Source organism: Salmo salar, chromosome ssa10 (assembly GCF_905237065.1).
Source record: "Salmo salar chromosome ssa10, Ssal_v3.1, whole genome shotgun sequence".
NCBI lineage: Eukaryota > Metazoa > Chordata > Actinopteri > Salmoniformes > Salmonidae > Salmo > Salmo salar.
The window spans coordinates 50,143,619-50,169,746 of record NC_059451.1 but is presented as its reverse complement, the minus strand read 5'-3'; the positions used below and the strand labels follow the sequence as shown (position 1 = coordinate 50,169,746).

At 48.5% G+C, this 26,128-nt stretch overlaps 1 protein-coding gene across 2 annotated transcripts in view; it reads right to left on the bottom strand.

Annotated features, from left to right (window-relative positions):
- Positions 1 to 255: 255 nt before the first annotated feature.
- The window catches only part of LOC106560563 (DENN domain-containing protein 1B), a 259,880-nt gene continuing 234,007 nt past the window's right edge, over positions 256 to 26,128 (bottom strand). For both annotated transcript variants that reach the window (XM_014123560.2, XM_045687897.1), the window contains 3 exons: positions 5,929 to 6,002; positions 5,371 to 5,590; positions 256 to 5,189 (listed from right to left, as the gene is read on the bottom strand). In XM_014123560.2, the coding sequence (XP_013979035.2) occupies positions 4,245 to 5,189; positions 5,371 to 5,590; positions 5,929 to 6,002 (1,239 nt within the window). In that variant the 3' untranslated portion in view covers positions 256 to 4,244. The remainder of the gene's footprint in view (positions 5,190 to 5,370; positions 5,591 to 5,928; positions 6,003 to 26,128) is intronic.

The following is a 26,128-nucleotide window of genomic DNA, read 5'->3' as shown; positions in this document are numbered from 1 at the left end:
CAGCCACCGAAGACTCCATAGTGACTGCCATAGTGGGTATGCCAATGGCAATGTGTTCACTGTTGAGGAACCTCAAGGAGAAGAGGAGGGCATTAGAGTGAAGTGAGCAGATTGGCAACTCCCGACCTGACAATCCCTTCCCACTCCCAGCAAACAGCAGTCATAAGTTAACGGTGTTGCCTAATATGTCTACAGCTTCTAAATGTCATTTTGAGGTAAATAATCAACTTTCATTAAAGGAGAATAGAATTGCACTGACCTTTCGTATTATTATTTATTGAGATAGAATTGAAAATGGAATACAGGAAAATGTTGCACATACATGAACATAATGAATGTTTAAGTTCACAGTGGATACAGTGGATAAAGTTGCACCACTCAGTCCAAAACACACTACATTCACCTATATGTTGTTTTTTTTTCTCTGCATTGAGAACATGCAAGTAAGTTACAGTACCATGTCAAGTAAGTTTCCACACACTAGACTTCAGTAGGTTGTACACGGCATATTCAAATCATTACAGTACCATGTCTAGGGACCAGTGAACAAGGTGAATGAATGAACTGTGCTATTCTCAGTACTGTCAGTCACTAAATGGACCTTTTAAAAGACAAGTGATATGCCTCCGTTAGTTCTTGACAATCAGTGGTTTTGATCTTTAATATCACATGGGTATTAGGAAAAAAAAGGAAATGTAATCATAGCATAAGAGAATAGAAGCTGTCAGCTTTTATCCTGTTTTCTTCTGCATCAGCATGTAAGCAGTGAGATAGTAACCAGACATTCAGTCATACAAATACCAGCTTTTCAGTACACTGATAATCAGCCACACAGGATCCTGGCCGACTGTGTTAGGAAGGCATTGCTCAAGTAAACCATCACAATCCACAGCAGTTAAATACAGTAGTCATGTAGTACATGAGAAATCAATTCACTTTGATAATAAAATAACTACTAAGTACAGTATTTCAACACCATGTTTGCAAGGCAAGGATATTGGACAATACTACCAGACCCGACACCATCTTTTTTTCCCCATTTGATTTGATTAACAAAAAAAAAGAAAAAAAAACCATTCAACAACAAAATAAGATTAGCAGAGCATGGGTAATATTTTGAAGAAAAAAAAAAAACATTTTGAATTTAAAAATACATCATTCATATACTACTGTACATGTATAACAAAAACTGAAAAATAAAGTCAATTAATTGCAAGAATTTTTGCCACCTCATGAACTGAAATACTGTAACGTGCTTAAGTGAGTGACTGGATGGAAAATGGTTTGAGTTTTTAACACCTTTTTTTTTATTATACAAAAATGCCTCTTTCCCCCAAAATAAGATCTAACAACAATAACATTTTAGGTGTTTGTTCTGTGAATCATGATACAATATACTATATATTATTAAACTCCATTTAAAATACTGTAATCAGAAAAGAAAACATGTCCAATCATTGAAAATAATATTTCATCATTCTGAAACAAAGCTTGAAATATAACTACATAGAAAACATCTTCCAACAAAGAAATAGCAAGACCATTCTCTATTTTTTGAGCTCAGTCAGAAAGATCATTCTCTATTTTGTGAGCTCAGTCAGAAAGATCATTGAAATACTAGCAAAGAGAAAAACACTACCAGCACACAGTAAGCTAAGCTTGATTATAAACATGGAAAACAGAGCTAGAATGACACAGTCTAGTAGATCAAATAGGTTGAACTATGTTTCATAGGTTAAAGAACTGACAACATACATTTAAGGATGTGGTTTAATCTCTGAGTCTCATCACTGAGTGGACCAGTGGTTTTCCATGCATATACACTGCAGACAATAGCTATTGAAAAGTTGAGAGGACTTGACCTCTTTAAAAGATACACTATGCGGAAATCATTCCTCCATTTCCTGGTTCCTGAAATTCTAACAGTTCACGACAAAACAACTAAGTATAGTGTAGAGAATCATTATACCATCTAAACCGCTGTGAAATATCTTTTCAATAACCCAAAATATTGTATTTTCAGCTGTTTGACGCTGGTGTACAAAATCGAAAGTAAAAGACCCATAAACTAAGCATAGAAATAGAGCACATAAAACAGATCTATCGCTTCTTAGACTGGCTTTCAATGAGAATGAAAGATCTATAACTCTGAATTTTGTCAGGTCACCCAAAAAGTTACATATAGCAGCTTAAAGATACATTAGCAATGGCATTTTGTCCCTAATACCTTGTGTTGACCACACTAAGTATTACTCATATACTATAAGGCACGCCCTTCATTCTTACACACAAACCCACATTTTGGCCAAATGACAGACAATCTAATGAAACCATCAGTTAATCAATGTATGATTATCAATTACCTGATCTGATTACAATTCATGAATATTGGTAAAGTAAAATTCTATTCAGAATTTGGAAACTTTAAATGTTTTTTTTTGCATAGTATATTGACAGCTTTCAAAATTCAAAACTGTCCAAATAGGTAACATTTTGGGGAGTGAAATAAAACAGGCCAACAAATTGTACACGGGCCCTTTCAAATCCAAATTAATAGCTGAGACGAGGGACTTCTCAGAACCACGGCGAACGCTTTACAACCTCATCGTTAGCACAGCCCGGCACTCAGGAGGGTGCGAGGGCTACCGTTAAATTGGCACCCCCAACAGCACTAGAGAAAACTGGCTAAAGTCATCATCATAACATAACAACCACAAACAAGCACTGGAAAATACTTTCTTCTGTCTATGTACTATAGTGAGTGGTCACAATCTCTGGACATTACACAAAGGGCTTGCATTCTCTCCATGGGAGATTGTTTTAAAATCACTTCAGACGTCTGTCCATACTCTCTGAGGAGAGCCGTATTGCTTTGTTATCCTTCTACAATCATCTCAAGCCTTCTGGTAAAACACAGTGTGAAAGCGTCACCTCAGTGTTTAGGAGAAAGCTTGCATTTCATTTGGTGTGCGCTCATAGCAACGATTTTAGTTTGTGAAATCCCACTCCACCTAAAGCACTCAACTCTACTGGCCTCCATTTGAACTGTCAGCCTCTATTTTAGCTGTCAGCACCAAAAACCAGGGGGAAGGACGGAAGAGAGAGGAGGATGGAAAGAGATGTTGTAAGATGGTGAGCAAGGAAAGGTGAATGAAGGCGAGCAGGAAGAAGTGGAGAGAAGGAGAGAAACAGAGAGAGAGATGGAGAGAAACAGAGAGAGATGAGAGAGAAACAGACAGAGAGCGAGAGACCGAGAGAGAGAAAAACAGAGAGAGAGAAACAGAGAGAGAGAGAGAGAGAGAGAGAGAGAGAAACAGACAGTGAGAGATGGAGAGAGAGAAACAGACAGAGAGCGAGCGAGAGACCGAGAGAGAGAAAGTGGATTGTCTATTCATTCCTATCATCGGTTTACACAACTCCTCTTCTCCTTTATGTCCTGACAAACAGGAGCCTCCTGAGAAACAAACACTTGAGAAAAAGACATCTCTAAATAGGCTAAACGGATCAACATATATTAAACTACCTTTACTATCTCTACGTGCAGTGAAAAAGCTGTCCATTTTCCACATTCATGACGTGTGACAGTGGATCTAAGCAGATGAAACGTTTCCAGAGTAACAGCTATATATATATATATATATATATATATATATATATATATTAGACATTTTAAGACTGAGCCGTGCCAAAAGCAAATCCCAGCTCCATTTAAGGCATCGTGTTAGGCAACTATACAGCAGAACACTTAGGTCGGGGGGGGTACTTTGGGTCTTTACAATACTTTCAGATCTGAGGGAAACTAAATGTTTTCTCTGTTAATTAAAACACACTCATCTTTTAGTACCATGTAAATGAGTAATAAGTACTATTTCATGCGAGTGAAAATCCACCACAGATTTCCCTTTGTTTACATGGTAAGTCTTTGTTTCATTTATAAGACGGTTTGTTTGAATTCTGTTGCATGTTAGAAAGAGAACCAAGATGACCGGTCTTCAACTCAGACCCCTAAACTTGGCAGGAAGACAAGTGTAAGTTAAAGAGTCGTATCAGGGCGAACACACGCATCATTTCCAGTTGCCTGGCAGTGCCACTGTGACTTCCTGCGGTCCAAGGTCTGTTTTTGCATTTTTTCCCTCAGTGGTTAAGGTTAGGATTTGAGGAGGGCATTCTGATTGTAGATCTGTGGTTAGAGCCAACGTCTACCTCAACCACCCCTGTCCCTTGTCCCTGTCCCTGCTTCTGTCTCAAGACTTGTCTGTGGCTTTGCTGTGGCTGTGGTTGTTGTCATGGGTATTATCATGTGTGTTGTTGGTTTTGCAGTGGACCTGGGACAGTTGTAGGCTGGTCTGAAAGTCTGAGCCGAGATGACACATGGAATCTATCTCCTCCAGAAGTCCTTTCTCCTGGACCTCTGCCCCCGAGACCCTGTCCTGTTCTTGCCCCAGCTCCAGGTCCTCTCCCTGACTCATCTCCTCTGGGCTCTCTCTCTCCCAGGGCACCAGCACTGAAGGCTGCCTGGCCTTCACCCCCAGACTCTCTCGGTTCTTGCTGCCCTGCCTCTGGAGATTCTTGTCCTGGTACTGCCTCATCGTTTCCTTGGACAGCACCTTCCTCCGCAGGATGCTGGAGGTGGTCTGGGGTTTGGACTCAGGGCTGAGCAACTGGGGGTTTGGGGACTCTCTAGTGTGGGTTAGCGGTGGTGTGTGTGTTTCCAGTGGAGGATTGCATGTGGAGGCACGAGTTGGTGCTGGAGAGCGGTTGGATGAGATGTGGTGGTCTCCCAGGGATGGTGATGGAGGTGTGGGGAGGGAAGACTCCTCTGGATGGAGCTGAGAGAGACAGATAGGGGGTGTGACATAAAGGGCCTGGGGATTAGGTTGGATTTTATGCTGGGCCTTGGTGTGAGGGGCCTGGGTCTTGGGCTGGAGATTGGGGACCTGGTTGTCCTGCACTGAGGCTGGAGCTAGGACGGGTGGAGAGGATGTTGAGGGGATATGCTTCTGCCTCTTGAGGCTGCTCTTGCTTGGCTGTCTACGTGGGGAGGGGGGCAGGTGCTTCCCGTGGAGGGCACCGTCGTCCTGCCAGCCCCCTCCCTGTTCTCCTCCTCCAACACCTCTTCTCCCCACCACCCCACTGCCACTAGTACAAACCTGGGGCAGGTTGCTCTCACTGGTGGGGTTAGACGTGTTCTAGAACACAGATACACACAGAGAGTGGTTTAGACATACAGATGTTTTCACTTACCGGTGCCTCATAGTCAATATTGTCCATATTCATAGACATTGTCCAAGGCGTCCAGGCTCTGTCTATCTACTGTATGTATCTGGGGTTAGATTAGTGTGGTTTAGATGTTACAGGTATTTCTCTTACCGTTGCCTTGTAGTTGATGTTGTCCATTGTACTGAAGTCCAGGCTCTTGGCGGCGCTGAGTTTGCCGTGCTCTGTGCTGGTGGTGCTCAGAGAGTCCAGGATCTCCTCCAATAGGTTCATCTGGCCCGTGTGGGAGGAGTCTGTGTCCAGCTTCAGCGAATAGGATTCGTCGCTGTCCTCTGTGTAAGACGCCACCTCCCCACTGTCCTCAGACGAGATCCTCAAGGTGAGCAAATTAAATTAGAAAAAATCAAATCAGGAAATCAAATCAGGAAATTAAATTAGAAGAAATCAAATCAGAAAATTAAAATATTCCAGCATATTCCAGCAAATATTCCAGCAGATGAATGATAATTTCATGAATAATGATCGGTCCAAGAAGCTATGATTACAACGCAATAAATCTAGTTTAGGACTAAACCACTTGAGGGCAGCATTGGTATGGGTAGGAGGATGAAGAGGAATTAATACATAGATACATGTCAGATATCAGACATATCCAAACTACAGTATACTGGGACTCTATTGGCATCGGCATATTCTAAATCAGAGCCTTACTTGTTGGCAGTGTCCTCTTCATCGCCATCGATGGCAAAGTCAGGACATCCCATGGGACACTTGGTGTCATAGTGCTGAAAAACACACCAGCGTTCCTCAGGTTACTCAAGGTGAATCGGATCTGAACATGACAACATCATGACTCTGGATGGTGATCGTGCTGTACTGTGTTTGTAACATGGAGACAGGGTGTTAATCACAGTCTAGTCCACCCCACCCAACCCCCAGTCCACCCCACCCAAACCCCAGTCCACCCCACCCAACCCCAGTCCGCCCCACCCAAACCCCAGTCCGCCCCACCCAACCCCCAGTCCGCCCCACCCAAACCCCAGTCCGCCCCACCCAAACCCCAGTCCGCCCCACCCAACCCCCAGTCCGCCCCACCCAACCCCCAGTCCGCCCCACCCAAACCCCAGTCCGCCCCACCCAACCCCCAGTCCGCCCCACCCAACCCCAGTCCGCTCCACCCCGAGCCACCCTATTCCAGTCCGCCCTAATCCAGTCCAGTCCGCCCCAGTCCAATATAGTCCGCCCCACCCCAGTCGACCCTAATCCAGTCCAGCCCGCACCACCCCAGTCCAGTCCACCCCAGTCCAGCCCAGTATAGTCCGCCCCACCCCAGTCCATCCAAATCCAGTCCAACCTAGTCCAACCCACCCCAGTCCAGTCCACCCTTGTCCATCCCAATGCAGTCCACCCCAGTCCAATCCAGTCCAACTCAGCCCACCCTAGTCCAGTCCATCCCAACCTAGCCCAGCCTAACCCAGTCCAGCCCAGTCCAACCAACTCAGCTCAGTCTAACCTAGTCCAGTCCTGCCCAGTCCACCACAACCTAGCACAGCCTACCCCAGTCCAACCCAACCCAACCCAGTCCACCCCAACCAAGCACACCCTACCCCAGTCCAGTCCAGCTCAGTCAAACCCAACCCAGTCCAGCCTGCCCCAGTCCAGTCTACCCCAGCATACCCCAGTCCAGTCCAGCCCAGCGCCTGGTATCTCAGATCCAGTGTGTTTAATAAGCCACCTGTGTAACATGTTTAACTGTCTGGGGACTTAAAGGAGAGAGGGCCTTTACAGCACACTGCATCTCCCTCCTCCCTGTCTCCCCTCCTCCCCCATGAGCTCAGCCCCAGACCTGGTATTAAACATACCTTCATCCACTGCACACGTGTGATCTTTTACTCAGTCTCTACCTCTCTTTAAATGCCCCTCTATCTCACAGTCTCTACCCTCTAACTCAGTCTCTATCCCTCTTTAAATGCCTCTCTAATTCACGCTCTCTCACAATCTCTACTTCTCTTTAAATGCTCCTCTATCTCACAGTCTCTACCTCTTTAAATGCCCCTCCAACTCAGTCTCTACCTCTCTTTAAATGCCCCTCTAACGCAGTCTCTACCTCTCTTTAAATGCCCCTCCAACTCAGTCTCTACCTCTCTTTAAATGCCCCTCTAACACAGTCGCTACCTCTTTCAATGCCCCTCCAACTCAGTCTCTACCTCTCTTTAAATGCCCCTCTAACTCAGTCTCTACCTCTCTTTAAATGCCCCTCTAACACAGTCTCTACCTCTCTTTAAATGCCCCTCTAACACAGTCTCTACCTCTCTTTAAATGCCCCTCCAACTCAGTCTCTACCTCTCTTTAAATGCCCCTCTAACTCAGTCTCTACCTCTCTTTAAATGCCCCTCTAACACAGTCTCTACCTCTCTTTAAATGCCCCTCCAACTCAGTCTCTACCTCTCTTTAAATGCCCCTCTAACACAGTCTCTACCTCTCTTTAAATGCCCCTCCAACTCAGTCTCTACCTCTCTTTAAATGCCCCTCTAACACAGTCTCTACCTCTCTTTAAATGCCCCTCTAACAGTCTCTACCCCTCTTTAAATGCCCCTCTAACTCAGAGTCTCTACCTCTCTTTAAATGCCCCTCCAACACAGTCTCTACCTCTCTTTAAATGCCCCTCTAACAGTCTCTACCTCTCTTTAAATGCCCCTCCAACACAGTCTCTACCTCTCTTTAAATGCCCCTCTAACAGTCTCTACCTCTCTTTAAATTCCCCTCTAACTCAGTCTCTACCTCTCTTTAAATGCCCCTCTAATTCACAGTCTAGACCTCTCATGCCGACTCTCCCTTACTCCACTGTCCTCTACCACCATCTCTCCATCCCAGTCTCTCTCTACCTTCACACCCCTATTTCTCTCTCTGTCCGCAGCCTATAAACTCAGGTTTGCCACATTATCAAAGCCTGTAACTTTCCCCGGCTCCCAGAGAGCAACCATGACCTATGACAGAGATAAATAGAGATAGAGATAGAGAGGACAGGTCCAATTGAAGGAGAGAAAGAGGAAAAAGGGGACCTAAAACCCTGAAGCCGGGGGGCATTAGGGCGTTGCACCAACCTGGTCTTGATTAGCTGACACAGTGCCAGCCAGAAGGAAGGAATGTAACGTGTTGCTGATCTCTGCTCATTTAGGGTGTGTGCGCGCACACACACACACACACACACACACACACACACACAGAAAGGGGTTAACTGGCGCCAACAGAGGATAAATGTGTGCAGCGTCCATTTAGACCTCCTATCAAATGGGCTGAACAGGAACACACAGTGCTGACTGTCTGGCTTTGGCTGCTCGCTGGCTGCCCCCTGGCTGCTCCCTGGCTGCTCCCTGGCTGCTCCCTGGGAGCGGTCTGGCTGCTCGCTGACTGCTCGCTGGCTGCCGCCTGGCTGCTCCCTAGCTGGTCGCTGGGAGTGGTCTGGCTGCTCCCTGGGAGCGGTCTGGCTGCTCTCTAGCTTCGCTCTGGGAGCGGTCTGGCTGCTCCCTGGCTGCTCCCTGGCTGCTCGCTGGCTGCTCGCTGGCTGCCCCCTGGCTGCTCCCTGGGAGCGGTCTGGCTGCTCGCTGGGAGCGGTCTGGCTGCTCCCTGGGAGCGGTCTGGCTGCTCCCTGGGAGCGGTCTGGCTGCTCCCTGGGAGCGGTCTGGCTGCTCCCTGGGAGTGGTCTGGCTGCTGTCAGGCTGCTCTCTGTCACTATCTCTCACACAGTCTCAGGAGCTATAATAATAAAGGCCATTACTGTAAATCAGCACTGTGATGTCATGTATACACACGCACGCACACACAGTTATAAATCTGTGTTGAGGCCGACATGGCAGTTAGGAAGACTAGAGATGCACTTGAGAGAGGGTGGGTGCTGGGGCACGCATGAGCACACCCAGACACGCCACACACACACACACACACACACACACACACACACACACACACACACACACACACACACACACACAATGGTTCTTGCTGCTATTTAGCCTGTTTATTTGAGCACTGGGGCGTGTTTAGAGAAGCGGGCCCTCTCAGTGTGTCTAGGTGTTTAATAAAACAAGGCGAACCAACCATACCCACCTCAACCCATCTCATAACCATACCCACCTAAACCCATCTCATAACCATACCCACCTCAACCCATCTCATAACCATACCCACCTCAACTCATCTCATAACCATACCCACCTCAACTCATAACCATACCCACCTCAACTCATCAACATACCCACCTCATACCCACCTCAACTCATCAACATACCCATCTCAACCCATCTCAACCCATCTCATAGCCATACAAACCTCAACCCATCTCATACCCATACCCATCTCAACCCATCTCATACCCATACCCACCTCGACCCATCTCATAACCATACCCACCTCGACCCATCTCATAACCATACCCACCTCAACCCATCTCATAACCATACCCACCTCAACCCATCTCATACCCACCTCAACCCATCTCATACCCACCTCAACCCATCTCATAACCATACCCACCTCAACCCATCTCATACCCATACCCACCTCAACCCATCTCATAACCATACCCACCTCAACCCATCTCATAACCATACCCACCTCAACCCATCTCATACCCATACCCACCTCGACCCATCTCGACCCATCTCATAACCATACCCACCTCGACCCATCTCACACCCACCTCGACCCATCTCATAACCATACCCACCTCATACCAATACCCACCTCGACCCATCTCATAACCATACCCACCTCAACCCATCTCATACCCACCTCGACCCATCTCATAACCATACCCACCTCGACCCATCTCATACCCACCTCAACCCATCTCATAACCATACCCACCTCAACCCATCTCATAACCATACCCACCTCGACCCCACTCATACCCACCTCGACCCATCTCATACCCATACACACCTCGACCCATCTCATACCCACCTCAACCCATCTCATACCCACCTCAACCCATCTCATAACCATACCCACCTCAACCCATCTCATACCCATACCCACCTCAACCCATCTCATAACCATACCCACCTCAACCCATCTCATAACCATACCCACCTCAACCCATCTCATACCCATACCCACCTCGACCCATCTCATAACCATACCCACCTCGACCCATCTCACACCCACCTCGACCCATCTCATAACCATACCCACCTCATACCAATACCCACCTCGACCCATCTCATAACCATACCCACCTCATACCCACCTCAACCCATCTCATAACCATACCCACCTCAACCCATCTCATACCCACCTCGACCCATCTCATAACCATACCCACCACGACCCATCTCATTCCCACCTCAACCCATCTCATAAGCATACCCACCTCAACCCATCTCAAACCCACCTCATAACCATACCCACCTCAACCCATCTCATAACCATACCCACCTCGACCCCACTCATACCCACCTCGACCCATCTCATACCCACCTCGACCCATCTAAGAACCATACCCACCTCGAACCATCTCAGAACCATACCCACCTCGACACATCTTATAACCATACCCACCTCGACCCATCTCATAACCATACCCACCTCATACCCACCTCATATCCATACCCACCTCGACCCACATCATAACCATACCCACCTCATACCCACCTCATATCCATACCCACCTCATATCTCGACCCACATCATAACCATACCCACCTCGACCCACATCATAACCATACCCACCTCATACCCACCTCATATCCATACCCACCACATATCCATACCCACATCGACCCATCTCATAACCATACCAACCTCTACCCATACCCGCCTCAACCCATCTCATAACCATACCCACCTCAACCCATCTCATAACCATACCCACCTCAACCCATCTCATAACCATACCCATCTCATAACCATACACACCTCGACCCACATCATAACCATACCCACCTCATACCCAGCTCATATCCATACCCACCTCATACCCACCTCATAACCATACCCACCTCAACCCATCTCATAGCCATACCCACCTCAACCCATCTCATAACCATACCCATCTCAACCCATCTCATAACCATACCCACCTCATACCCACCTCATATCCATACCCACCTCATACCCAGCTCATACCCACCTCATATCCATACCCACATCGACCCATCTCATAACCATACCCACCTCGACCCATCTCATATCTATACCCACCTCGACCCACCTCATAACCATACCCACCTCATTACCATACCCACCTCATACCCATCTCATTACCATACCCACCTCGACCCATCTCATAACCATACCCACCTCGACCCATCTCATAATCATACCCACCTCGACCCATCTCATATCTATACCCACCTCGACCCATCTCATATCTATACCCACCTCGACCCATCTCATAACCATACCCACCTCATAACCATACCCACCTCATACCCATCTCATAACCATACCCACCTCGACCCATCTCATAACCATACCCACCTCATACCCACCTCATATCCATACCCACCTCAACCCACCTCATAACCATACCCACCTCAAAACCATACCCACCTCGACCCATCTCATAACCATACCCACCTCGACCCATCTCATAACCATACCCACCTCAACCCATCTCATAACCATACCCACCTCATACCCACCTCAACCCATCTCATAACCATACCCACCTCAACCCATCTCATAACCATACCCACCACAACCCATTTCATAACCATACCCACGTCAACCCATCTCATACCCACCTCGACCCATCTCATAATCATACCCACCTCAACCCATCTCATACCCATACCCACCTCAACCCATCTCATACCCATACCCACCTCGACCCATCTCGACCCATCTCATAACCATACCCACCTCGACCCATCTCACACCCACCTCGACCCATCTCATAACCATACCCACCTCATACCAATACCCACCTCAACCCATCTCATAACAATACCCACCTCATACCCACCTCAACCCATCTCATAACCATACCCACCTCAACCCATCTCATACCCACCTCGACCCACCTCATAACCATACCCACCTCGACCCATCTCATACCCACCTCAACCCATCTCATAACCATACCCACCTCAACCCATCTCAAACCCACCTCAACCCATCTCATAACCATACCCACCTCAACCCATCTCATAACCATACCCACCTCGACCCCAGTCATACCCACCTCGACCCATCTCATACCCACCTCGATCCATCTAAGAACCATACCCACCTCGACCCATCTCAGAACCATACCCACCTCGACCCATCTCATAACCATACCCACCTCGACCCATCTCATAACCATACCCACCTCATACCCACCTCATATCCATACCCACCTCGACCCACATCATAACCATACCCACCTCATACCCACCTCATATCCATACCCACCTCATATCCATACCCACCTCGACCCACATCATAACCATACCCACCTCGACCCACATCATAACCATACCCACCTCATATCCATACCCACCACATATCCATACCCACATCGACCCATCTCATAACCATACCCACCTCAACCCATCTCATACCCATACCCACCTCAACCCATCTCATAACCATACCCACCTCAACCCATCTCATAACCATACCCACCTCGACCCCACTCATACCCACCTCGACCCATCTCATACCCATACACACCTCGACCCATCTCATACCCACCTCAACCCATCTCATACCCACCTCAACCCATCTCATAACCATACCCACCTCAACCCATCTCATACCCATACCCACCTCAACCCATCTCATAACCATACCCACCTCAACCCATCTCATAACCATACCCACCTCAACCCATCTCATACCCATACCCACCTCGACCCATCTCATAACCATACCCACCTCGACCCATCTCACACCCACCTCGACCCATCTCATAACCATACCCACCTCATACCAATACCCACCTCGACCCATCTCATAACCATACCCACCTCATACCCACCTCAACCCATCTCATAACCATACCCACCTCAACCCATCTCATACCCACCTCGACCCATCTCATAACCATACCCACCACGACCCATCTCATACCCACCTCAACCCATCTCATAAGCATACCCACCTCAACACATCTCAAACCCACCTCATAACCATACCCACCTCAACCCATCTCATAACCATACCCACCTCGACCCCACTCATACCCACCTCGACCCATCTCATACCCACCTCGACCCATCTAAGAACCATACCCACCTCGAACCATCTCAGAACCATACCCACCTCGACCCATACCCACCTCGACCCATCTCATAACCATACCCACCTCATACCCACCTCATATCCATACCCACCTCGACCCACATCATAACCATACCCACCTCATACCCACCTCATATCCATACCCACCTCATATCCATACCCACCTCGACCCACATCATAACCATACCCACCTCGACCCACATCATAACCATACCCACCTCATATCCATACCCACCACATATCCATACCCACATCGACCCATCTCATAACCATACCAACCTCTACCCATACCCGCCTCAACCCATCTCATAACCATACCCACCTCAACCCATCTCATAACCATACCCACCTCAACCCATCTCATAACCATACCCATCTCATAACCATACACACCTCGACCCACATCATAACCATACCCACCTCATACCCAGCTCATATCCATACCCACCTCATACCCACCTCATAACCATACCCACCTCAACCCATCTCATAGCCATACCCACCTCAACCCATCTCATAACCATACCCATCTCAACCCATCTCATAACCATACCCATCTCATACCCATACCCACCTCGACCCATCTCACACCCACCTCGACCCATCTCATAACCATACCCACCTCATTCCAATACCCACCTCGACCCATCTCATAACCATACCCACCTCATACCCACCTCATATCCATACCCACCTCATACCCAGCTCATACCCACCTCATATCCATACCCACATCGACCCATCTCATAACCATACCCACCTCGACCCATCTCATATCTATACCCACCTCGACCCATCTCATAACCATACCCACCTCATAACCATACCCACCTCATACCCATCTCATTACCATACCCACCTCGACCCATCTCATAACCATACCCACCTCGACCCATCTCATAACCATACCCACCTCGACCCATCTCATATCTATACCCACCTCGACCCATCTCATATCTATACCCACCTCGACCCATCTCATAACCATACCCACCTCATAACCATACCCACCTCATACCCATCTCATAACCATACCCACCTCGACCCATCTCATAACCATACCCACCTCATACCCACCTCATATCCATACCCACCTCAACCCACCTCATAACCATACCCACCTCAAAACCATACCCACCTCGACCCATCTCATAACCATACCCACCTCGACCCATCTCATAACCATACCCAGCTCATACCCATCTAATAACCATACCCACCTCAACCCATCTCATAACCATACCCACCTCATACCCACCTCAACCCATCTCATAACCATACCCACCACAACCCATTTCATAACCATACCCACGTCAACCCATCTCATACCCACCTCGACCCATCTCATAATCATACCCACCTCAACCCATCTCATACCCATACCCACCTCAACCCATCTCATACCCATACCCACCTCGACCCATCTCGACCCATCTCATAACCATACCCACCTCGACCCATCTCACACCCACCTCGACCCATCTCATAACCATACCCACCTCATACCAATACCCACCTCGACCCATCTCATAACAATACCCACCTCATACCCACCTCAACCCATCTCATAACCATACCCACCTCAACCCATCTCATACCCACCTCGACCCATCTCATAACCATACCCACCTCGACCCATCTCATACCCACCTCAACCCATCTCATAACCATACCCACCTCAACCCATCTCAAACCCACCTCAACCCATCTCATAACCATACCCACCTCAACCCATCTCATAACCATACCCACCTCGACCCCAGTCATACCCACCTCGACCCATCTCATACCCACCTCGATCCATCTAAGAACCATACCCACCTCGACCCATCTCAGAACCATACCCACCTCGACCCATCTCATAACCATACCCACCTCGACCCATCTCATAACCATACCCACCTCATACCCACCTCATATCCATACCCACCTCGACCCACATCATAACCATACCCACCTCATACCCACCTCATATCCATACCCACCTCATATCCATACCCACCTCGACCCACATCATAACCATACCCACCTCGACCCACATCATAACCATACCCACCTCATATCCATACCCACCACATATCCATACCCACATCGACCCATCTCATAACCATACCCACCTCAACCCATCTCATACCCATACCCACCTCAACCCATCTCATAACCATACCCACCTCAACCCATCTCATAACCATACCCATCTCATAACCATACACACCTCGACCCACATCATAACCATACCCACCTCATACCCACCTCATATCCATACCCACCTCATACCCACCTCATATCCATACCCACATCGACCGATCTCATAACCATACCCACCTCAACCCATCTCATACCCATACCCACCTCATAACCATACCCACCTCAACCCATCTCATAGCCATACCCACCTCAACCCATCTCATAACCATACCCATCTCAACCCATCTCATAACCATACCCATCTCATACCCATACCCACCTCGACCCAACTCACACCCACTTCGACCCATCTCATAACCATACCCACCTCATACCAATACCCACCTCGACCCATCTCATAACCATACCCACCTCATACCCACCTCATATCCATACCCACCTCATACCTACCTCATATCCATACCCACCTCATACCCACCTCATATCCATACCCACCTCGACCCATCTCATAACCATACCCACCACGACCCATCTCATATCTATACCCACCTCGACCCATCGTATAACCATACCCACCTCATACCCATCTCATAACCATACCCACCTCATACCCATCTCATAACCATACCCACCTCGACCCATCTCATAACCATACCCACCTCGACCCATCTCATAACCATACCCACCTCGACCCATCTCATAACCATACCCACCTCGACCCATCTCATAACCATACCCACCTCGACCCATCTCATAACCATACCCACCTCATACCCATCTCATACCCATACCCACCTCGACCCATCTCATAATCATACCCACCTCATACCCACCTCATATCCATACCCACCTCAACCATCTCATAACCATACCCACCTCGACCCATCTCATAACCATACCCACCTCAACCCATCTCATAACCATACCCACCTCAACCCATCTCATACACATTCCCACCTCAACCCATCTCATACCCACCTCGACCCCTCTCATACCCATACCAACCTCGACCCATCTCATACCCACCTCGACCCATCTCATACCCACCTCGACCCATCTCATACCCACCTCGACCCATCTCATAAACATACCCATCTCGACCCATCTCATAATCATACCCACCTCATACCCACCTCATATCCATACCCACCTCAACCCATCTCATAACCATACCCACCTTGACCCATCTCATAACCATACCCATCTCATACCCACCTCAACCCATCTCATAACCATACCCACCTCAACCCATCTCATACCCATACCCACCTCAACCCATCTCATACCCACCTTGACCCATCTCATAACCATACCCACCTCGACCCATCTCGTAATCATACCCACCTCATACCCACCTCATGTCCATACCCACCTCAACCCATCTCATAACCATACCCACCTCGACCCATCTCATAACCATACCCACCTCGACCCATCTCATACCCACCTCGACCCATCTCATAACCATACCCACCTCATACCCACCTCAACCCATCTCATACCCACCTCGACCCATCTCATACCCATCTCATACCCATACCCACCTCGACCCATCTCATAATCATACCCACCTCATAACCATACCCACCTCAACCCATCTCATAACCATACCCACCTCGACCCATCTCATAACCATACCCACCTCGACCCATCTCATAACCATACCCACCTCAACCCATCTTATACCCACCTCTACCCATCTCATACCCACCTCGACCCATCTCATACCCACCTCAACCCATCTCATAACCATACCCACCTCGACCCATCTCATACCCACCTCGACCAATCTCATACCCACCTCGACCCATCTCATAACCATACCCATCTCGACCCATCTCATAATAATACCCACCTCATACCCACCCCATATCCATACCCACCTCAACCCATCTCATAACCATACCCACCTCGACCCATCTCATAACCATACCCACCTTGACCCATCTCATAACCATACCCACCTTGACCCATTTCATAACCATACCCATCTCATACCCACCTCAACCCATCTCATAACCATACCCACCTCAACCCATCTCATACTCATACCCACCTCAACCCATCTCATACCCACCTTGACCCATCTCATAACCATACCCACCTCGACCCATCTCATAACCATACCCACCTCGACCCATCTCATAACCATACCCACCTCGACCCATCTCATAACCATACCCTTCTCGACCCATCTCATACCCACCTCGACCCATCTCATAACCATACCCACCTCATACCCACCTCAACCCATCTCATAACCATACCCACCTCAACCCATCTCATACCCACCTCAACCAATCTCATAACCATACCCACCTCAACCCATCTCATACCCACCTCAACCAATCTCATAACCATACCCACCTCAACCCATCTCATAACCATACCCACCTCAACCCATCTCATAACCATACCCACCTCATACCCAACTCGACCCATCTCATACCCACCTCGACCCATCTAAGAACCATACCCACCTCGACCCATCTCATAACCATACCCACCTCAGACCCATCTCATAACCATACCCACCTCATAACCATACCCACCTCATACCCATCTCATTACCATACCCACATCGACCCATCTCATAACCATACCCACCTCGACCCATCCCATAACCATACCCACCTCGACCCATCTCATATCTATACCCACCTCGACCCATCTCATATCTATACCCACCTCGACCCATCTCATAACCATACCCACCTCATAACCATACCCACCTCATACCCATCTCATAACCATACCCACCTCGACCCATCTCATAACCATACCCACCTCATACCCACCTCAACCCATCTCATAACCATACCCACCTCAACCCATCTCATACCCATCTCATAACCATACCCACCTCGACCCATCTCATACCCACCTCAACCCATCTCATAACCATACCCACCTCAACCCATCTCAAACCCACCTCAACCCATCTCATAACCATACCCACCTCGACCCATCTCATACCCACCTCGACCCATCTCATACCCACCTCGACCCATCAAAGAACCATACCCACCTCGACCCATCTCAGAACCATACCCACCTCGACCCATCTCATAACCATACCCACCTCGACCCATCTCATAACCATACCCACCTCATACCCACCTCATATCCATACCCACCTCGACCCACATCATAACCATACCCACCTCATACCCACCTCATATCCATACCCACCTCATATCCATACCCACCTCGACCCACATCATAACCATACCCACCTCGACCCACATCATAACCATACCCACCTAATATCCATACCCACCTCATACCCACCACATATCCATACCCACATCGACCCATCTCATAACCATACCCACCTCAACCCATCTCATACCCATACCCACCTCAACCCATCTCATAACCATACCCACCTCAACCCATCTCATAACCATACCCACCTCAACCCATCTCATAACCATACCCATCTCATAACCATACCCATCTCATACCCATACCAACCTCGACCCATCTCATAACCATACCCACCTCGACCCACATCATAACCATACCCACCTCATACCCACCTCATATCCATACCCACATCGACCCATCTCATAACCATATCCACCTCAACCCATCTCATACCCATACCCACCTCAACACATCTCATAACCATACCCACCTCAACCCATCTCATAGCCATACCCACCTCAACCCATCTCATAACCATACCCATCTCAACCCATCTCATAACCATACCCATCTCATACCCATACCCACCTCGACCCATCTCATAACCATACCCACCTCGACCCATCTCACACCCACCTCGACCCATCTCATAACCATACCCACCTCGACCCATCTCATAACCATACCCACCTCATACCCACCTCATATCCATACCCACCTCATACCCACCTCATATCCATACCCACATCGACCCATCTCATAACCATACCCACCTCAACCCATCTCATATCTATACCCACCTCGACCCATCTTATAACCATACCCACCTCATACCCATCTCATAACCATACCCATCTCATAACCATACCCACCTCGACCCATCTCATAACCATACCCACCTCGACCCATCTCATAACCATACCCACCTCGACCCATCTCATAACCATACCCACCTCGACCCATCTAATAACCATACCCACCTCGACCCATCTCATAACCATACCCACCTCGACCCATCTCATAACCATACCCACCTCGACCCATCTCATAACCATACCCACCAAGACCCATCTCATAACCATACCCACCTCGACCCATCTCATAACCATACCCACCTCATACCCATCTCATACCCATACCCACCTCGACCCATCTCATAATCATACCCACCTCATACCCACCTCAGCCATCTCATAACCATACCCACCTCAACCCATCTCATAACCATACCCACCTCGACCCATCTCATAACCATACCCACCTCAACCCATCTCATAACCATACCCACCTCAACCCATCTCATAGCCATACCCACCTCAACCCATCTCATAACCATACCCATCTCAACCCATCTCATAACCATACCCATCTCATACCCATACCCACCTCAACCCATCTCGACCCATCTCATAACCATACCCACCTCGACCCATCTCACACCCACCTCGACCCATCTCATAACCATACCCACCTCGACCCATCTCATAACCATACCCACCTCATACCCACCTCATATCCATACCCACCTCATACCCACCTCATATCCATACGCACATCGACACATCTCATAACCATACCCACCTCAACCCATCTCATATCTATACCCACCTCGACCCATCTTATAACCATACCCACCTCGACCCATCTCATAACCATACCCACCTCGACCCATCTCATAACCATACCCACCTCGACCCATCTAATAACCATAACCACCTCGACCAATCTCATAACCATACCCACCTCGACCCATCTCATAACCATACCCACCTCGACCCATCTCATAACCATACCCACCTCGACCCATCTCATAACCATACCCACCTCGACCCATCTCATAACCATACCCACCTCATACCCATACCCACCTCGACCCATCTCATAATCATACCCACCTCAACCATCTCATAACCATACCCACCTCAACCCATCTCATAACCATACCCACCTCTACCCATTTCATAACCATACCCACCTCGACCCATCTCATACCCACCTCAACCCATCTCATAACCATACCCACCTCAACCCATCTCATACCCATTCCCACCTCGACCCATCTCATACCCACCTCGACCCATCTCATAACCATACCGACCTCGACCCATCTCATACCCACACCGACCTCGACCCATCTCATACCGACCTCGACCCATCTCATACCCACCTCGACCCATCTCATAAACATACCCATCTCGACCCATCTCATAATCATACCCACCTCATATCCATACCCACCTCGACCCATCTCATAACCATACCCACCTTGACCCATCTCATAACCATACCCATCTCATACCCACCTCATACCCACCTCAACCCATCTCATACCCATACCCACCTCAACCCATCTCATATCCACCTTGACCCATCTCATAACCATACCCACCTCGACCCATCTCGTAATCATACCCACCTCATACCCACCTCAACCCATCTCATAACCATACCCACCTCGACCCATCTCATAACCATACCCACCTCGACCCATCTCATACCCACCTAGACCCATCTCATAACCATACCCACCTCATACCCACCTCAACCCATCTCATAACCATACCCACCTCAACCCATCTCATACCCACCTCGACCCATCTCATACCCATACCCACCTCGACCCATCTCATAATCATACCCACCTCATACCCACCTCATATCCATACCCACTTCAACCATCTCATAACCATACCCACCTCGACCCATCTCATAACCATACCCACCTCGACCCATCTCATAACCATACCCACCTCAACCCATCTCATACCCACCTCGACCCATCTCATACCCACCTCAACCCATCTCATAACCATACCCACCTCGACCCATCTCATACCCATACCGACCTCGACCCATCTCATACCCACCTCGACCCATCTCATACCCACCTCGACCCATCTCATACCCACCTAGACCCATCTCATAACCATACCCATCTCGACCCATCTCATAATCATACCCACCTCATACCCACCCCATATCCATACCCACCTCAACCCATCTCATAACCATACCCACCTTGACCCATCTCATAACCATACCCACCTTGACCCATCTCATAACCATACCCATCTCTTACCCACCTCAACCCATCTCATAACCATACCCACCTCATACCCACCTCAACCCATCTCATACCCATACCCACCTCATACCCACCTTGACCCATCTCATAACCATACCCACCTCGACCCATCTCATAACCATACCTACCTCGACCCATCTCGTAATCATACCCACCTCATATCCATACCCACCTCAACCCATCTCATAACCATACCCACCTCGACCCATCTCATAACCATACCCACCTCGACCCATCTCATACCCACCTCGACCCATCTCATAACCATACCCACCTCAACCCATCTCATACCCACCTCGACCCATCTCATAACCATACCCACCTCGACCCATCTCATACCCACCTCAACCCATCTCATAACCATACCCACCTCAACCCATCTCATACCCACCTCAACCAATCTCATAACCATACCCACCTTAACCCACCTCATAACCATACCCACCTCAACCCATCTCATAACCATACCCACCTCATACCCACCTCGACTCATCTAAGAACCATACCCACCTCGACCCATCTCATAACCATACCCACCTCGACCCATCTCATAACCATACCCACCTCAGACCCATCTCATTACCATACCCACCTCGACCCATCTCATAACCATACCCACCTCGACCCATCTCATAACCATACCCACCTCGACCCATCTCATATCTATACCCACCTCGACCCATCTCATATCTATACCCACCTCGACCCATCTCATAACCATACCCACCTCATAACCATACCCACCTCATACCCATCTCATAACCATACCCACCTCGACCCATCTCATAACCATACCCACCTCATACCCACCTCATATCCATACCCACCTCAACCCACCTCATAACCATACCCACCTCAAAACCATACCCACCTCGACCCATCTCATAACCATACCCACCTCATACCCATCTCATAACCATACCCACCTCAACCCATCTCATAACCATACCCACCTCAACCCATCTCATAACCATACCCACCTCATACCCACCTCAACCCATCTCATAACCATACCCACCTCAACCCATCTCATAACCATACCCACCTCGACCCATCTCATACATCCCACCTCGTACCCATCTCATAACCATACCCACCTCGACCCATCTCATAACCATACCCACCTCAACCCATCTCATAACCATACCCACCTCAACCCATCTCATAACCATACCCACCTCAACCCATCTCATAACCATACCCACCTCAACCCACCTCATAACCATACCCACCTCAACCCATCTCATACCATACCCACCTCATACCCACCTCGACCCATCTCATACCCACCTCAACCCATCTCATAACCATACCCACCTCGACCCATCTCATAACCATACCCACCTCAGACCCATCTCATAACCATACCCACCTCACCCTCATAACCATACCCACCTCAACCCATCTCATTACCATACCCACTTCAACCCATCTCATAACCATACCCACCTCGACCCATCTCATAACCATACCCACCTCGACCCATCTCATATCTATACCCACCTCGACCCATCTCATATCTATACCCACCTCGACCCATCTCATAACCATACCCACCTCATAACCATACCCACCTCATACCCATCTCATAACCATACCCACCTCGACCCATCTCATAACCATACCCACCTCATACCCACCTCATATCCATACCCACCTCAACCCACCTCATAACCATACCCACCTCAAAACCATACCCACCTCAACCCATCTCATAACCATACCCACCTCGACCCATCTCATAACCATACCCACCTCATACCCATCTCATAACCATACCCACCTCAACCCATCTCATAACCATACCCACCTCAACCCATCTCATAACCATACCCACCTCAACCCATCTCATAACCATACCCACGTCAACCCATCTCATACCCACCTCGACCCATCTCATAACCATACCCACCTCAACCCATCTCATACCCACCTCAACCCATCTCATAACCATACCCACCTCAACCCATCTCATACCCACCTCAACCCATCTCATAACCATACCCACCTCAACCCATCTCATACCCATACCCACCTCAACCCATCTCATAACCATACCCACCTCAACCCATCTCATAACCATACCCACCTCAACCCATCTCATAACCATACCCACTTCAACCCATCTCATAACCATACCCACTTCAACCCATCTCATAACCATACCCACTTCAACCCATCTCATAACCATACCCACTTCAACCCATCTCAACCAGCCCTCCCTTTCCTATGATCACTATTCTATCCATGCTAGATTCCCAACCCCTACCTAAATACTGTAGGAAGGACAAACGATACAGACAGCAGAAAGACATCTGCAAACAAAAGTAACCTGGACGAATACACACTGTCTACTTATGAAACACACATCACTGATTTAACATACAAGTCATCCAGTGGTGTTGATTACAGTGGAAGTAGAATGGCTATTAAAGAAACAGTCCAGCCAAGCTAACCCAGAGATAACCATGCTTCTCATGACAGACTGATAGAAAACTGGAAAAGTCACTCTCTCTGTCTCTACCGCTCTTTCTTGTTCTATTGGTCTCCATCTCACCCTCTCATTCTGCATCTCTCTCTCCCTCTCATTACAGATGACGGCTGCAGTTAAAGAGAAATGGAGAGAGAATGAGAGACAGAGAGAGAGAAGGAGAGAGTGCAGCGCCAGGAAAAGATGCAGCAAATTATGTCTAATACTGAAAATGAAAAGGTCCAGACTATTTCACGAAATCTGTCCAAAACCCCCAGTTTGGAGGACAGAGGGGAAAAAAAACATTTTGTTTGTTTAAACGCACACTAAATCACTAAACTCACTGTTATGAGATGTGGTTCAATAGCTACTCTGCAGGGTCACCTCTGCTGGCATGACAGTGGACCTTCTTATTATCTGTGAATATTTGTTTGAATAATGTTTAGTTCACTGATGCGATATACACAATGGTGAGTTATTCTAGTTATTCTAGTCAGCTACACATACGCAGCTACAGATATTCTGTGGCAATAAATCATTTCAATTTACAGTAAGTTGACAGCCATCTTTTCACTTAAAATAATTTATTGAAGTACAATTCTGGTGAAATAAAACCTGTATATTCAATATGGCCAATACTGCTAAGTAATCCTCTAACAAGGAATAGTGTCATGCTTTCCAAACGGAATGAGCCAAGATATCAAATCTATATAGAGGAGAGCTCATGCCAGTGACTCTATGAAACATTCATGTACCATACAATAAATCTAGATTTCACTCCTCTAGTTATGAGAGGAAAATAGTAATCACCGTCCAATTCAGATAGAAATATTTGAAGAAATAAACTTTTTTTCTCTCCTCGGTCTGCTTGACTAATTATGTGAAGCGGCGAGCATGCGGCTGTGCACTGAGGCCAACGACGGAGTGCCAGTGACTTTAACTATCGGCTTTACATTATACATTTCATATGGTGTTTCTGAGTGGCCACTGATCTCACAGCTTGGCACACTACGTGAGATATGCCTGGAACATGCACACAAACCTTATAGAGAGAGGAAAGAGAGAGAGAAAGAGAGGGGAAAGAGAGAGGAAAGAGAGAGAGCGAGAGAGAGGGGGAGAGAAAGAGCGAGACGGGGAGAGAAAGAGCGAGAGAGAGAGAGGGAGAGAGGGGGAGGAGAGGGGGAGAGAAAGAGAAAGTGAGAGAGGGGGAGAGAAAGAGAGGGAGGAGAGAGAGGGGGGAGGGGGAGAGAACAGGAGCGAGAAAGAGAGGGAGAGAAAGAAAGCGAGAGAGGGGGGAGGGGAGAGAGAAAGAGAGCGAGAGAGGGGGGGAGGGGGAGAAAAAGAGAGAGCGAGAGAGTGAGGGGAGAGAGGGAGAGAGGGGGAGAGAACTGGAGCGAGAAAGAGAGGGGAGAGAGCGAGCAAGAGAGAGAGGTGAGGGGGGAAAGAGAGAGAGGGGGAGGGGGAGAGAAAGAGAGAGCGAGAGAGATGGGGAGGGGGAGAGGGGGAGAGAAAGAGCGAGAGTGAGAGGGGGGAGAGAAAGAGAGAACACGAGAGCGAGAGGGGAAGGGGAGAGAAAGTGAGCGAGAGAGGAGGGAGAGAAAGAGAGAGATAGGGGAGGGGGAAACAGAGAGGGGGAGAAGGGGAGAGAAACAGAGAGAGAAGGGGAGGGAGAGAGGGGGAGAGAAAGAGAGCGGGGGAGAAAGAGAGAGATGGGGAGGGGGAGAGGAGAGAGCGGAGGGAGAGAGAGAGGAGGGGGAGAGAACTGGAGCGAGAGAGAAAGAGCGAGCGAGAGAGAGAGAGAGAGAGAGGGGAGGGGGAGAGAGCGAAAG